Source organism: Meleagris gallopavo, chromosome 5 (genome assembly GCF_905368555.1).
Source record: "Meleagris gallopavo chromosome 5, MGAL_WU_HG_1.1, whole genome shotgun sequence".
NCBI classification, from domain to species: domain Eukaryota; kingdom Metazoa; phylum Chordata; class Aves; order Galliformes; family Phasianidae; genus Meleagris; species Meleagris gallopavo.
Genome location: NC_139408.1, coordinates 46,188,496 through 46,204,828, shown reverse-complemented (window position 1 = coordinate 46,204,828; position 16,333 = coordinate 46,188,496). Strand labels below are relative to the sequence as shown.

Sequence of the window (16,333 nt, the reverse complement as noted above, 5' to 3'; positions counted from 1 at the left end):
CTTATTTAGCATGATATTGCCATTATTTTTAAATATGACTATATATGATTTGTTGTCTATAGGTGGAGACATTTAGCCAGCCCTCTTCTCATGGGCCACTGCTTGCTGAATCAGAGCAACAGATATTACGGGATTTGATGAGTGATGCTATGGAGGAAATTGAGACTCATCAGACTTCTGCTGTGAAGATAGAGCCTAATGGTAAGAATCTGTTGGGGCCGTAAATAAATATGAAGTGCAGCGTTTCTCTAAAGAAAGTTGAATCAAAAGTTTTGTGTATATTGAGACACTGCAGAAATAATCGCGGCATGCTTTTTATGTCTGAAGTCTTTTAATGATCAGGTACTAAATTCTCACTGTTAATAACAGTAATGTAAAAGTAATTCAAGATCATAATCAGATACACATTACTTAAATACTGGCAATAGCAAGGAAAGCATCAGATTTTGTGCGTTTCTATCAAAGACCCTTGATTGTCAAAGTAAGTTAGCATGGGTGTAAGCTATGTGTGTTCTGTGGTGTGGAGGAATCAGAAACCACTATTCTCTGTACAGAGGTAGGTCAGGAGGATGGTACACTTTCAAGTCACAAAAAAAACTTGGAGCCATGAGGAAACCTTTTAATTAGCAGACATAACATGGTAATTGATTTAAATACAGAATTATGGCTTCTACATCCTGATTGCAGCTAAATCCAGGTTTAATTTGGCTAAGGATTTTCTACTACAAATAGTGATAATATTTATTTCCACAGTTGAAGGTAAGCTGTTGGTGAGATACTGAAAGTTGTTGATACTGTCATCTTGTTACTAGAACGAGGTGATGTTTTGTATCTATGTGATATTTTTACAAATACTTTATCTTTAAAATCATCTCTGCTAGTAACTACTTATGAATATATTGTAATTGTTTTAATTGTATAGTAGACTAATTTTTTTGAAAATATCTCCAACTTCTATCAGCTTCTCTTGATACTGCAATTAAAGTAAAAAGTTTCATTTAAATACTGCATTATTTTGTTGGTGTTTTGTAAAGACTTTTCCAATGAAGCATGTTTTTTCTCTGCTCCCAGGAGTTTTGGATGACAGATCTCAAACTCAGGAACCATCCTGCTCAGATCTCTTCCTGTTTCCAGATGAGAGTGGAAATGTCTCACAAGATCCGAGTCCCACTTACACTTCATTCACTCATCATCTGATAAATGAAACCGTGGGAGATGTTCCTGCAGAAAGTGATGATTTCTGCATTCTTTTTGCACCAAAAGCTGCTGTTTCTGTAAGAAGTTTTGAGAATTACTTAAAAAAAAAAACAAAAACAACCATATGAGCTATATGTAAACAGAGTTAGAAGGTTTTGTGAGTGCACAAAAATAATTATTATTGTGAAAGACGTTTATGCTTTGTTATCATTGGAAATATATGCAGCTATTTTTAGATAGATCAAGTTTTTCTATATCTCAAGAAAATGTTGTTGTGTGAGCTGAATATTATGTCAAAAGCTTATACATTTTATTTGTGATTAATTATTGCCATTGGGCTTACAATAAAAGCATAGTTTACAAAGAAGTTGTAAGAAAAATACAATACTTAAAAGATGTGCAAAGTTATTGTCTTCTAAGATTTTATTCATTTTTCTCATGGACCAAGCTTTCAGTAGTCTTGTGAGCGTAAGATCCTTACCAGACACAGAAAAGCTTGTGTGCCATGTCACTCCGCTATCTGTCCACTGCATTAAAAGATTTGAAACACTATACTCAAACTGTCTGAAAACAGTTTCTGTTCACATTCTTCATATAATCTCTGGTTGTATTCTGCTTAATAAACATAGCTAGTTTCAGGTTCCTGATCAGTAGTATTTGCCCAGTTATCTTTGAAGTTGTCTGTTTTCAGTAGTGCTTTATAATAGTAGACCTGTGTTCGTCACGTACACATGGAGTATGTGGTTTCCCTACCACCAGAATGTTTTGTTTTATTTTCAGTTTGGAATTCATTATTCTTAACTTATGCTCAGCTTCTGATTTATTCTTATGTGTTTTTTGGGTTTTGTTACTTTATACATATCATTCCTAAACCAAACCTGTGTTGTATAACCTTCAGAAAACAGTATAGAACAGTCTCTTTTCATAGGAAGAAAATAAACATTTTAGTAAGGAATGTGTATTTTCTTCTTTATGTTCTTTATTTTTATGTACATTTTTAGGAGAAAGAAGAAGAACCAGTAATAAAAAAACTGGTTGATGATGCAATTCTGATAAAGGAAAATCATTTCAGTCAACCTGTGAAAAAAACAGATGCAAGCAAAGCTCCCCTTCATTTTCCTGTTCCTCTGGTACGCTACATTGTGAAGGAAATCTCTCTTATTTGGCATCTTTATGGTGGAAGGGATTTTGGGTCTGCACCACCAACATCTCCAGCTAAAAGTTTTGTGTAAGTACTTGACATACTTCTGAACATCAGTACATTTTAATTTGAGATTGCATAGTAAGATTTACCTTAAGTTGGCCTCTGTTACTCCTTTGCTCCTTCCACACAAGAAGTGTGCTTACTCAGTATCTCAGTATACGTTTCCAATGTCTTAACCTGAACAATCTGGATTTTTGTTGTGGCATTTGATTTATTAATTTATTTTGAGAGTGGAGTAATGCTTTTGCTTTTAAGTGTTATATGAAAAATATAATTTCCTAAGTAAGTGGAGCTTAAGGCGTATAAGAGACTATTGCTATAGTAGCAGGGGCCTAATTTGAAGGAAGTCTTGTAAGCTAAAGATGAGTTAGTGTTATCATGGACAAAATTTATGAAAGTTAATTTGATAGGAAACATACAGCTAAGCATTCCATGCCAATGTGTGTTACTTAGTAATAGAATGGAATTTTTTGGTTAACGTTAACTTCAAGTCTCTGTTCACAGTGAGATGGCTTCAAGTTAGTTGAGAAAAGTGTTTTGTTTTTTTTTCTTTTTTCTCCCACAGAAGTCCCCATAGTTCTCCTTCTCATACACCCACAAGACACGGAAGGAGTACGGCTTGTGGGGGAAGAGGGAGAAACCCAGACTTCCTCATGGAAATACAGTTAAGCAAGGTGAATGACAAAAATCTTCTGCCATGGCTGTGAAAATATATTACATGCTATACTGGTTTAATAGCAGCTTTCCATTTGAATTGAGTAGGCTTTCTTCCAGTAGCATCTGTCTACATCTAAGGAATTACATTGAAAGTGGTAGATTTGGAACTGATTGACAAGAAATGTATTTGTTGTTCTGACAGACTGTTGCTTATTTGTTGACTGAACATGTTTTTAAAGATGGAAGATACTTAATATAATACATTAAAATTTGTTTTCACTGTGTTGTACAACTGCTCTATTTTTCTGTCCTCAGTTTTCCTCTGAATTAGTGCACCTATTATGAAAATAAAAATTTGTGAAATAGTTGAGATGTAGATCCATTGGGACATCTATTGATAACTGGGTTTTAAATAACATCCAGTTATATCATAATATTATTAGTGTGTTTTCCATAACGTTATTTATCACCCTTTAAGAATAATTATATTGCTGTAGTTTTTAAGCCTGTAGTTAGAAACTACATGCATGATTCAGATGCTGTGAAGAGCACTGACAAAGAGTTAACCAAATATCATGTTAAATGAATCAATAGCAGAAACTTTAGTTAAGCTTTTTTCAAGCACTTCTATGAGGGTGAAAGGTTCTACATAAATCTGAATGCCATTTAAAATCTGTGGGTGCTTCTATGACTTAAAATTCATTATGTGGCTGTTTGCAAGAAATACCTGATTCTGAATTTATCCTGTTCTAGACAGAACATTGCATTGCAGTACAAAAGAGGAAAACAGGATGAGTTTAATATTCCATGTGTGGAAGTGTGTTCCTTAGTTTGCAGGTGTTTAAAGAGTAAATATTCAATATTAGTACTCAGACATAGGGTTCCGTTTTTTTTGTTTGTTTGTTTTATTTTGTTTTATTGTTTGTACTTTTTAATTTTGTATGAGGCTGCGTAAGAACTCATAGAGTCATAGAATGGCCTGGATTGAAAAGGACCACAATGATCATCTAGTTTCAACCGCCCTGCTGTGTGCTGGGTCACCAACCACCAGACCATCCAGCATGGCCTTGAATGCTTCCAGGGGTGGGTGGGGCATCCACAACCTAAAATGAAGAAACTGCTATTAAAACCAAGAAGTTTCTTAGTAGTATTTATGACCAACTTATGTTTTCCATTTCATCTCAAGATTTATTATGTGTATTTCAGAACAGGGCACTTTATTCAGTATTTCTTAAAATGTCAGTACGCGGCCAGTTGAACACTGTTCAACTTGCTATGTGTGGCCTACCTCATTGCAGAAAAGGAGGGGATTTAAGACAAGTCATGATTTGTAGGTAACCACAGGTCTTTGAGAATCACATCAAGAGGTGAAGAAAAAGAAATTCAGAACTGCATAGAATTTAGGAAGGGTAAGTCGTCATAATTTGTCAGGTCTAACGTTGAACAGTGGATGATTTAAAAAGGAAACTGAGACTGGAAGAAGCTACTTGAGAAGTCTGTTTGAAAGGGAAGAAACGAAGTGTAGAATTGCTAGTTTGCATGGTCTGCACTTCTATACACTGAAAGGAAGTAAAGCAACAGGGTGGAGTCCATACTAAAATGAAAAGCAAAACTTGTTCTTCATTTTATACTGCTTACTATTTGACCTGGCTTGAATCTGCATCCTAAAATACAAATATTTTACACAAATATGAATGGAAAGATTTATATTAGGCATATTTAAAATAGTGAACTGAGTTTTTAGGATTTCTTAAGGATGAGTTTGTGACTTTTTTTGTCCGTTTATTTGTTTTTAGTAATGTTCTTTTTAAAATTTATTTATCACTGAAATGGATTGTGCTGTATTCTTTCATGTTTTAAAAGGTGAAATTCCAGCATGAAGTATACCCCCAAAGTGGTGCAGAAGGCGAATCTGGTCTGTTGGAACAACCAGTGTCACGGCAGATTTTTATTGTTCAAGACTTGGAGATCAGAGATCGTTTAGCTACATCACAGATGAATAAATTTCTCTATCTATACTGTAGCAAGGAGATGCCCAGAAAAGCACATTCAAACATGGTACTGTTATGGAATGTTTTAATTCATTTATAACTATAGAAGCTGAACTGTATTTGTGGAAGTTATATGCAGTTACTGATGTTTCAAAAAGAGGAACGTGAGTGTGCTCACGGAGCAATGGAAATGATTATTGTTATTTTTCTTGACTCCTCGTGAATACTAAAACTCCTTAAAAAATCACTGTAAACATTAGTATGTCAGATTAATTTTCCATTTTTCTTTAGAAGGTACATGTGCAGGACTGCATTAGTAGCTTTCAGATTTTTATTCTGAACAAGCTTCTACTTCTTAGCATATTCTTAGACTTCACTACGCATACAGATTTGTAGTTTTGATATATTCTAGACTTATTGGTTTTATAACTTATAAATATTTTTCAAATTTTCTTATTATTAATGTTGTTAAAAAATGAAATTGAAGTAATTGCTCAACACTAGATTTATAAATGGCACATTAAATCAAATTAGTATAGAGGTTTAAAGATAAACATTTGTCCTACTTAGTGTTCTGAAATGTAATAATTGTGAAGGTTACTACTTTTTATTTACCTTGTTTATTCCTCAGTTAACAGTTAAAGCGTTACATGTCCGACCAGAGTCTGGCAGATCCCCACAGGAATGTTGTTTACGTGTTTCATTAATGCCACTTCGCCTCAATATTGACCAGGTTGGTTGTGCTCATGCAAAAATATTGATTTTTTTTATTTTTTTTTTTTAAACTTGTGACACTTACACCTGGTTTTATGGGGTTTCTACCTCACATTTGTTAACTTTTAGTTATAGCCATTCACATCTGGGTCTTAGTTTCTGTTTATGTCCATGTCAGAACTTGTCTAGTGCTGTAGCTAGTACAGTGACTACCCTTTTTTTTTTTTTTTTTTTTTTTTTAACTTTAGAAACTAACTATGTAGCTGGCTGTTTTCTCAAGACTACCAGTTTATCTTCTGCAGTTTCTGATGATTTTTACATGTTTTGAAGCAGGGATATCTAAAAAGCATAATGCTTATGCAATCTTGTTTTGTTTACTAGTGAAGTAGTTTTGGTGGTTTTACTGGAAGAATGTTAATCATTAAACCAGAAGCTATTCACAGCATTTTAGTTGAGGGCACTTGACACTTGAGGACTGCTGATATATTGTGAATCCTTTAGGCTCATTATCAATGGCAGTGGTGTGAGGAACAGAACCAGGAGAAATTGTTCTATATTTATTGGCAAGTCTTTGTACAGAGTATTCTTCATATACAACAGAAACATATTTTTTTCTGTACCGGTGAGGAAGATATGTATCTCTATGCATACAAATTTCAAGTGTAGGCATTACTTTTTGTAGAGGAATTTCTTGCTTAATTGAATATCTACAAAGAGTGTTTTTCCAAGGGCACAGTTAGGAGTTCCCCACCTACGTTTGCTCAAGTTCAAGTTAGAGAGCAGATTTTTCCTTTATTCGTAGAAAAAATTCTAATGTGTGTCACAGGATCATTAAGAATGGAGAAACCTGTAAAAAGTCTAGTCCAACCATCAACTGTATAGTTTATAATAATTTTGTATAGAAAAATGTGTTTTTTGCCATCCTGTGAGGAAATATGTTCTATCTTAATAGCTTTAGTGCTTATCTTTCATAACATAACCAAATTCACCTTTATGACTTCTGTGAAATGAAAGACAACTTTCCTGGAAGTAGAGAGTTGCATGCAATCAAAACAACAACAACGAAAAAAAAAAACAAACAACCAAAAAGGAACCAAAAGAAAAGAAAGCCCAGGTGTCGCTTATTACAGGATGAGCAAGACAAACGTGTGATGCAAATTTCAAAAAAGCAAACAGTGTAATAATATGAAGACATTAACAAGACGTAAAGCAACAGTAGAGAGGTATCAATGCCTTTTACTGAAACAGTGGTGAGAGCTGATCAAGAATGATGGGTCTGACATTAGTAGAAGTGAATATAAAGTAAATTTCAATGCACTTTTAATGGAAATCGGGGTAAAGTGTATAACCACTAAAACACTTGTGTTCTGGAACAGGTTTCACAAGGAGAGAGTTTTGTTTCATATTTATAGAGAGAAAGAAGACCTGTGATTGTAGAATTGTGGTGGTTGCCATTGTTTTAAGAGATTTTAGAGGTTTTTGTTAATTGTTTTTAAATCATTTGTATTTTTTTGTTGACACCAGGATGCCTTGTTTTTCCTGAAGGACTTTTTCACTAGCCTCTCTGCAGAAGTGGAACTCTTAGTTACTCCAGATCCTGAAGGTAAACTTCAAAATATCTAACATAAATGTGTTCTTTCTGTCTTAATGTGTGTACGTACCTATAAATAGACACACAAGTCTTATGCATAAAATAAGTTATGATATTGACCAAAAATTAACAATAGTGCTTAACTTTTTAGAAAAAAATAAACTTTGGGTATTTTTGAATTTGTGTTTTATAAACACCAACAAGAATTTTCAACATTTGGGAAGTCTGCTGTATAAAATGTTTCACCAAAATTAGAGCATGTTTAATAAGAACTTCTGGAAAAAATTGAGTAATGTATATATAACAATTGAGAATTACTGTTAGATCAAAACAAAAACGTTATTTCATACTTCTTACATAAATTAATATGTCTGTCTAACAGTTTGGGGTTGTGTAACTTCTGGAGAAGAAACAGGTCAGTTTTATAACTAAGCAGTACAAAATGTACATGTACAGTTAAATCAACACTTCAACTAAACATCTGATGCAAAAAAAGCCTTACATATTGAAATGCACGTTTTCTTTATTAACTATATCTGTGAGTTTGTTAGCAGTTACGATTTACTTATTTCGATTGAGACATCGTATTGAAATGCCTTAGTGATGAAGTACTACCTATGCTCTTATTCAAATTGGATGGATTATTTTTGCTGATGCCTAAACCTCAACTTAAGCTTCTTATAATGATTTCTAATGATAGCTAAGTTATTATCCAAGAGAACCTAGCTGTTATCCTGCTAGTAACGTTTGTAAGTACTAATGTAATGTAATTAGTAGTAATTACTAATTAATATAATTATGTTATATTAGTATTTACAAAGGTTAAGGTATAAAATGACTGTATAAAATGGAAAAATGAGTCTATTTACTATGCATAATCTTTTATCATTTTAGTTAAAAAGTCTCCTGGTGCTGAAGTTACTTGTAGTTTGCCCAGGTATGCCAGTAGCCTTAAGGACCCGAGTCCAGTCATTTCTTTCTCATCACACAAGCAAACAAGTGAAAATGGTAGCATTGATTCTATGGATGTCATTAATGGAGATGATCATCGTTTCTCACAAGAAGTGACATCATACAGTGATCAGCCAGTATTTTTCAGGTAAATTTTAGTTAAAAAATTTCAAGAGACCCACAGCTATTTTACTGATTGTTTTAAGGAAGTATGGTGATAAACTTATGTATCTTAAGCGTAGTTGTGGTGGTGGTTTATTCACTAATAAGAGAAATTAAATATATTTATTTCCATAATTGGAAAGTAAATAATAAATTTTTTGTGAACTTTAGCGCACTACTGTGCACAGGACAAGAAAATGAATCAAAGCTGTGCCATCTACAAAACCAGTAATATATTTTGCAGATAGATAAAAAGAGCAGTCTTTGTACTCTGACAATGTAAATTAGATCTAATGTAAATAGAGATGAGAGTGCTTGAAACAAAGTACATAAAATAAAAGAAATCACAGAACGGGGATGAGATTGAAATACCACAGATTGAAATACCACAAGAGAAACTCCTGAATGTGTTCCTTACTGAGAATTGATTACAAAAATTGCAGCTTGTTGTCCAGAAGCTTTTTCTTCATTATTTAGACTGTAAATGAAGATGTTTGTTTTGGTAAGCAGGGCAGAGCCAAATTATGAGAGAATGGCTGCGGTTCTGTTTTTATCAAATATATCACCAAACGAATTTTTAATTAAGTTTCATCATTTGCAGTATATTTTCTCTCTCTGCAAAATTCATGCCATGAAAATTGAGGGAAGGTGTTCATGTTTAAAATTAGTAGCACTTCTATAGTGTTGTTAAAATTACTGTAAATATTAACTTTGTCGAGATGGTAATAAATCAAGAAAAGGTGAATTTGCAGTTTGTACACTTATTCCACAATACTTCAGCACTAGCATGATGTCTAGAGGATTTGAGGTTTACAGTAAGAGGTGTGGCATCCTATTCCAGGAGAATGGGAAATCATGGGTTTCTTTTTGAAAGGATTATCTTATTTCTTGCTGCTGTTCCTAACTCTAAAATTTCCTCTGTATATCTTAGAGAGTTTCGTTTTACATCAGAAGTTCCAATACGGCTTGATTACCATGGCAAACATGTATCAATGGATCAGGTTTGTGTATAATGCTGATTCTGTAGAACAAAAAGTCCTGTTTTTTCTCTCGTAAGATTTGGGCTATATTTTTGTTGTTGTTGTTCCCCACTCATTATTGATGCAATCTCGAGAATCATAGAGCTCTTTCTTTCTTGCAGTTTCAATAAAGCTTAAACTTCATCTTATTTCAGTCTTAATCTGAATACTGAGAAGTAGCACTTCCAGGTATGATTAATGCAATGAGACTTGAAAGTCATATTTATAAGCTCAGTGACTGGCTAGAAGTCTTCTACATGTCTGTGGTGGCCCTCAAAAAAATACCAAAATTGCACAACGCGTTGTTTTTTCTGCTTAATGCCAAAATATTTTTCTTTTGGTTCCTATCCTGAGTGTGGATTTCATTTGTGATGTCAGAATGTGGTACAGATTTAAAATAAAATTGCTCATATTTCTTGTTAAAATACTTATTAGTTAATCAGATTGTTTTTATTAGTAATTATATTGGATTTTATAGAGCAGACCTCAGAAAATTCTGTTTGCAAAGCTGGATTTTTGTTCTGTCATGGCAAATCAGTAAGAGAACAAACAAATAAAAGCAGCAACATTTTGAACAAACAATACTGCCAAAGAAGTTGTAACTTGAAATAGCAGCTTTGTGATACCTGAAACATAGTAATGCCACAGCTATGTTTCCATTATTTGTTCTACCTTAGTATTTCTGAAGGTGCCCTCTTCATATTTTCCTTAGAGTAGCTGATTAAACCAGATTTTAACTTCTTGCAAGTTTTCACGTAACTTGCAAATCAACTGGACATGGAATTCATAGCGCTCTGACTAGTGGCATTTGGGTTTTGATGGGATAAGCAACTTAGGCAGAAATGCCTTCAGAAAGAGTTAAGATACTGAAATTCTCTCTCACATACAGGTAGTGTTGATGGGTGAATTTTTATGTTAACAAAACATTTCACTTACAGGGGACACTAGCTGGGATTCTTATTGGGCTTGCACAGTTAAACTGCTCAGAATTAAAGCTGAAGAGACTTTGTTATAGGCACGGGTAAGTTAATTAAATTTTAGCTAGCATTCGAATTCCAAATTGGATGTGTTTACAGTGAATAATTGAATATAGCAAGCAAAAAGGAAATTCTCTGATAACATACATTTCTCAAATTCAGTTTTTATAGTGAGAATTTAATTTTGAGTAGGCCAAAAACAATTTCTGGTCAATTGCTTTTTGAATTATACAAAAACTATAATTGAGAAATATTTATTAATTGACAGTTAAAAGAACAACATCTATTTTCAGGAAACTACTAATATATGTGCTACACTCTGTAATTTTATTTGTGTTTGTTTCCTGTTGAACTGGATACAGTTTTGAACTTTGCTTTTGTGAGTCACATGAAGCATTTTTGTTAGCCAAATCTTTGCTTATTTCAATGAATAATACATTTATTTTATCAGGAATTTTTTGTGTTTTTTTTTAATAACAATAATTATTTTATTTATTTCAGTTTATTAGGTGTTGATAAATTGTTTTCCTATGCCATCAGTGAATGGCTTAATGATATAAAGAAAAACCAGCTGCCAGGAATTTTGGGAGGAGTAGGACCTATGCATTCACTAGTGCAGTTAGGTAAGCTAATTTTTAATTTCTGTTCAGGCACACAGTGACATCGCTTGTTTTTTTTTTTAATAATTCTTCTTTTCATTGTTTTGTTTTTGTTTTGTTTTCCTAAAACAGTAACAACAAAACACTGGTAACTTGTTTCTACTTCCCCTCAAGGCATCCTGAGAACTTACTAACTCTGATGTTCTTCCTTCATTTCAGTTCAAGGTCTGAAAGACTTGGTGTGGTTACCAATCGAGCAGTACCGAAAGGACGGCCGTATTGTAAGAGGCTTTCAAAGAGGAGCAGCATCTTTTGGTACTTCAACTGCAATGGCAGCCCTGGAGTTAACAAACAGAATGGTTCAGACAATACAGGTATAGCATATTGCATGTAAAATTAGGCATAAGTGAGAAGTGTTGCTAATAAGTGCTTTATGTTAAACTAATATCTTAATGCTATGCTTAAGCTTGGGAGAACGCATAAGAATAAATAAGTGCTGTACAAATAGGAAAACAGAGATAAGATAAGGCAAGTGTTGTTGCATTTGATGAAATCATTCAAACTGCCACATCTAGAAATTGTACTAAACTATTGCCCAGCACCCAGACTATTACGTGTTTCTTAGAATACCTTGTATGAATTACATTGGGGAGAATAACCAGCAAAATACTTAGCAGCACTAAAAACATTTCTGATATTAAGAAAGGTCTTGCACGTGTTTTCTCCAGTAATAGATCCTGAAAACTTTCTGAAAACATTTTCAGTACTTATTCATTGAAGAGGAAGAAAAAGTAATAGACAGTAACTCTATTCATGGTTTAAAGTGGTAACAAATTTATGTTCCTTAATGTTAAATACCTAATGATAATTTATTTTTACCACCTAATTTTGCAAAGATTGTATGTGTGCCCATGTGTGAACTTTCCTAGCCAAAAACTGATATTTTTCATGAATGGATGGAAATGTGTCTGATTTTGTGCATGCAAGAAAACATATCATTGCTCAAATGTTTCAAATTAGTTTCATTTTGAATGTTTTAGACAGATTAGAAGACGCTTTTGAAGCAACAGCAGTTGGGGAGAGTAGGGAGGGAGCTAAAAAACATTCAGTATTTGTTGTTTCATTTTTGATCTTAATATATAGTTAAAACTGCACCCATTTTAGAGGTTATTGTAGTACAGAACTTTAATCTGATGTAAATGACTATTATTTGTAGTATTAAAATAATTTTGTTTCAATTATGTTTCCCTACAAGTAGTTTAAGTATGGGATGAGATGCTGAAATAACACTTTTTTATTTTACTTCTGTTCCTGATCGTCAGGTGGCTGCAGAAACAGCGTATGACATGGTATCACCAGGGCCAACTTTTATTGAAACAAAAAAGATTAAACGATTCCCTCGCCATCGTTTGGCACATCAGCCAGTAGATCTACGAGAAGGTGTTGCCAAAGCATACAGTGTTGTAAAAGAGGTGAGTGCAAATGTAACTGTCCTTAACAAAATTTAAGAAATATCAGAAAAGACAAGTAAGTAAAATGTGAGATGCTAGTTTAAGCCAACCAGCTGACAACATTTTGAACAAGACTATCTTCATCAGTTGTTTCAAACCAATAGAAACCTTGCATGGAATAAATAAAAACGAATTAAGATGTTAGAGAAGCATGAGTAGGTCTTCAGTTTTGAGATTTTATTATTGTTTAGAAGCATATAAGGCTTCTTTTTTTTTTTTAAATACCATTAATTTTGAGATTGTTAGTGTAATGCTGTGTGCAGACAAATAAAAGCTCTGTCTCTTTACCTTGACAACACATTAAAAGTTAGAATGCTGATGTTTCATTGTTTGTTTGTTTTCTGTTGAACTTTTTGTATTTTAGTTCTTGTTGTGCTTGATATCGTGCCTAGGAAATTAAGTCTCAGCTGGGGAGTTTTCAGTGAATTCTGTCATTTTTGAATAGCAATGAATAGCCCAGAACTTCTTCCTTTCTTTACAAGAAATGCCACCAGAAGCTGCTTAAGTCATTTTCATCTGTAAGATCGTGATAGTGTTATTTTAAGCCTCATTAGAAGAGTTAAATCAGATTTGTCTAAATGTAGTTGTATTACAGTTACAATCCAAAAAAAAACAAAAAACAACAACAACCAAAAAAAAAACAACCAACCAACCAAACAAAAAAACCCAGCAGTTTAAGTTGCTCTTTAAATTAGGAGAATTTGCTTTGTTGTCTTTGGCATAACTAATTTCTGTTAATTTTTTCAAAGGGAATTACGGACACAGCCCAAACCATCTATGAGACTGCTGCTCGTGAGCATGAAAACAGAGGGGTGACTGGAGCAGTAGGAGGAGTCCTCCGCCAAATTCCACCAACTGTGGTGAAACCTTTCATTGTTGCAACAGAGGCAACCTCAAACGTTCTAGGTGGAATGAGAAACCAGATCAGGCCAGATGTGCGTCAAGAAGAGTCTCAGAAGTGGCGCCTTGGGGAAGACTGAATTTATAAATCAGGCTCAGCAGCCAGCTAGCAAGGCTAGAAGTGCAGAAGATTTTCCCATTGGCAGCCTTAGATGAAGCTGAATTTGTTTTGCTCATCTCAGGAACAAGCAAGGTTTTTGCCTATTATTAGCAAAACATCCAACCAAAAATACTTACAAAGTGGAAAGGAAATTGGTACTTGCTTATGCTGTGTGTTACCAATACATTTGGTAGATAGTGCCAAACATAACAAAGCATGCGCTTGCCAACTCAAGAGACATGCTTGCTCTATTCCGTTTACCATATTTTTCTTGGTAGATAAAACATCTGAAGCAGCAGCCTATATGATGAAACTAAGTATACTTCAGAGAAGGTTTTTGAACATAGTCAAGAAGCTGTCTTCAATAAAGGGCTCTGCAGATGCTCTTCACTGACTAAAAGATAACAGCTTTCATTTTGGATTTGAGATACGGAGGCATGTAATATGGAAGCAAATATGATAATATCATTTAGTGATCGTAAGCATTGCTTTTAGTGTGGCACTTAAGGAGCAATCTTGATAACCATTCAGAATTTAAATTCAGTGTCAATACACCTGTGAACAGGATTTGTTTCTCAATATTAAATACCTACTTCTGTGGGTCTTTGAAGAAACTGAATGTTGCAGAAATGTTCTCTTGTGTTGCACTTTAAAAGATATGGCCTGTATATTGTGCTTTTTTATAGTGTGAATAAAATGTAATGTGCATTATCCTTTATGTGGTTAAAAGCTTAAATAAGTAATTGATAAAAAGCATCATTTGATGATGATTCTACAGAAAGTGTCTTAAATTTATTTAAACTGCTTGTTATATGTAAAAACACTCTTCTGTTACGCTAATTACAAAGCTAAAAATAACTGTTCTTCAAAAAAATAGCAGTTACATATTGTAGCAAAAAGTTCTTCATAAGAATGAGGAATTCTAAGTAAACCCAAATTATTTTATAACATCATGGTTAAAATTCTCTACAAAATTTAATGATCTGATTTTATTTAAGGTTGCAAATTTGCTGCTCTTAACAAGATTTTTTTAAAATTTAAATCATGCATCATCAGTTATTTGGCAATGAGCCATTTAATTTGAACTGGGAATAGTTGAGGATTTGAAAGACAAAAACCTTCAAAAATCAAAGTTGATTCTGACACTCTTTACAGTTTAGTAGGGAAGCAGGTCTCTGCAGAGCTTTATTAAGCCACTGATAGTGCACCATTTCTGGGAAACTAAAAGCTAGACACTAGCTGTGCAGGAATAAACCTTTATTCCTTGTACTTGCAAAGACTGGAGGATAAAACGTAAAAACTACTTTGAATAGAAAACTACTTATTTTGAATTTCAGCAGTTTAAGAGTTTGGGTGACCAATTGGAACATTAGTTTTTGCCAGTCCTGTTGTTGTTCTGCAGATGTGCCATCGAAATGGACAAATCTCTGCTGAAAGGTGCTTTTTGTTTGACTTGAATCTCTAAGGGTGATCAGAGGATAGTCTCCTTCTCTCTTTTTTTTTCTTTTTTTTTTTTTTTAATAATCTGCTATTAGCAGAAACTTTGCTGATACACTGTATTGCAGGACAAAAGTAGCATATGAAGGAAAACAGTATAATATTAAGATGAATAAGCATTAACTAGCTGTTCCTGGACACCAAAGAATTTGTGTGGAGGATAAATTATTTGTAAGAGAGATCCCTTCTGCTGGAATGACCTATTGCAGACTGCTTTTATTATTTTTAATAAAAGACATCCATTTGCAAGCAAGTTCTCACATGGGTGGAAGGTGCTATTACAAAGTTGGCTTTCATTCACTGGAATCTTCATAGTTGTATGTTTTGAAGACCTGATAATTTCATTTAAGCAACACGTTGTAAGCAGAAGGAAATCCTTCTGAGAGGACAAATACCTACGTATGTGCAATACCTCCATATATGAAATACTTTCTGATGTAAAAATACTTGCTTCAGTTCATATTTTTCTTCAGTAATGTTACCAAATGCTTCAGTAAGAGCTAAAAGTGAGCATTTTGCACAGGAATGAGTTCCATGCTTGCTATTCCACACCTCCGGAATGCCTTCTGAAGAAGTGGTAATGAATCAGTGCAAGTAAGTAGCAATTAATCATTTTCAATTACAGTTACTATACTACATCCTTTCTTCTGGTCTAGTTCATCTAGTTAATGGAAGTACACTGTAACAGTGTAAATCTGCATGTTTTCTTCCTTTTTGACATTGCTTAAAAGAGCATTGGCATTTCAATGTTCATTTTCCATTCTGTCATCATCTGATTGTACAGGAGTGCAGTTTGAACATATTTTTATACGAGGGCATGCTCTCAAGGTAAAACATTTTATAGAGTGTCTGTTGACAATACAGATTGTACAAATTATTAAACTTCAGACATTTCACTATTTAAACCCTTGCGTTTATTTCTTGTACTTTATTGAGCCTTTTCTGGGAAACTTAAGATTCTTTTTTCCTTAATATTATTTTTGTGACCAGTTTCTTAATTTTTGAATGTATACTCTGTACTGTTTTTGATTTCAGTAACATCATGTAGCACTGGATATTTTAAAAACCAAAAACACTCCTCAGACTGTGCATTGTGTTTTGGAGCACCTTGTTTTAAATCAAGATATATGTTGCCTATCAGAGGTTCTGCTCAAAACTTAAGACTTTTGAGGCATTTAATTCATGAAATACAGTTAGACTGAATGGATTTCCTGGAAATTAAGGCTATAAGATATGAGGGCTGCTCTGAAAGTAGCGCCTCCT

At 33.7% G+C, this 16,333-nt stretch overlaps 1 protein-coding gene across 1 annotated transcript in view; it reads left to right on the top strand.

Annotated features, from left to right (window-relative positions):
• The window catches only part of ATG2B (autophagy related 2B), a 43,891-nt gene extending 27,916 nt beyond the window's left edge, over positions 1-15,975 (top strand). The window contains exons 29-42 of the mRNA XM_085225572.1: positions 63-201; positions 1,072-1,274; positions 2,199-2,425; positions 2,967-3,075; positions 4,922-5,116; positions 5,681-5,782; positions 7,288-7,366; positions 8,249-8,453; positions 9,399-9,468; positions 10,425-10,507; positions 10,965-11,086; positions 11,282-11,436; positions 12,385-12,534; positions 13,323-15,975. Of these exons, the coding sequence (XP_085081698.1) occupies positions 63-201; positions 1,072-1,274; positions 2,199-2,425; positions 2,967-3,075; positions 4,922-5,116; positions 5,681-5,782; positions 7,288-7,366; positions 8,249-8,453; positions 9,399-9,468; positions 10,425-10,507; positions 10,965-11,086; positions 11,282-11,436; positions 12,385-12,534; positions 13,323-13,553 (2,070 nt within the window). The 3' untranslated portion in view covers positions 13,554-15,975. The remainder of the gene's footprint in view (positions 1-62; positions 202-1,071; positions 1,275-2,198; positions 2,426-2,966; positions 3,076-4,921; positions 5,117-5,680; positions 5,783-7,287; positions 7,367-8,248; positions 8,454-9,398; positions 9,469-10,424; positions 10,508-10,964; positions 11,087-11,281; positions 11,437-12,384; positions 12,535-13,322) is intronic.
• Positions 15,976-16,333: the final 358 nt, after the last annotated feature.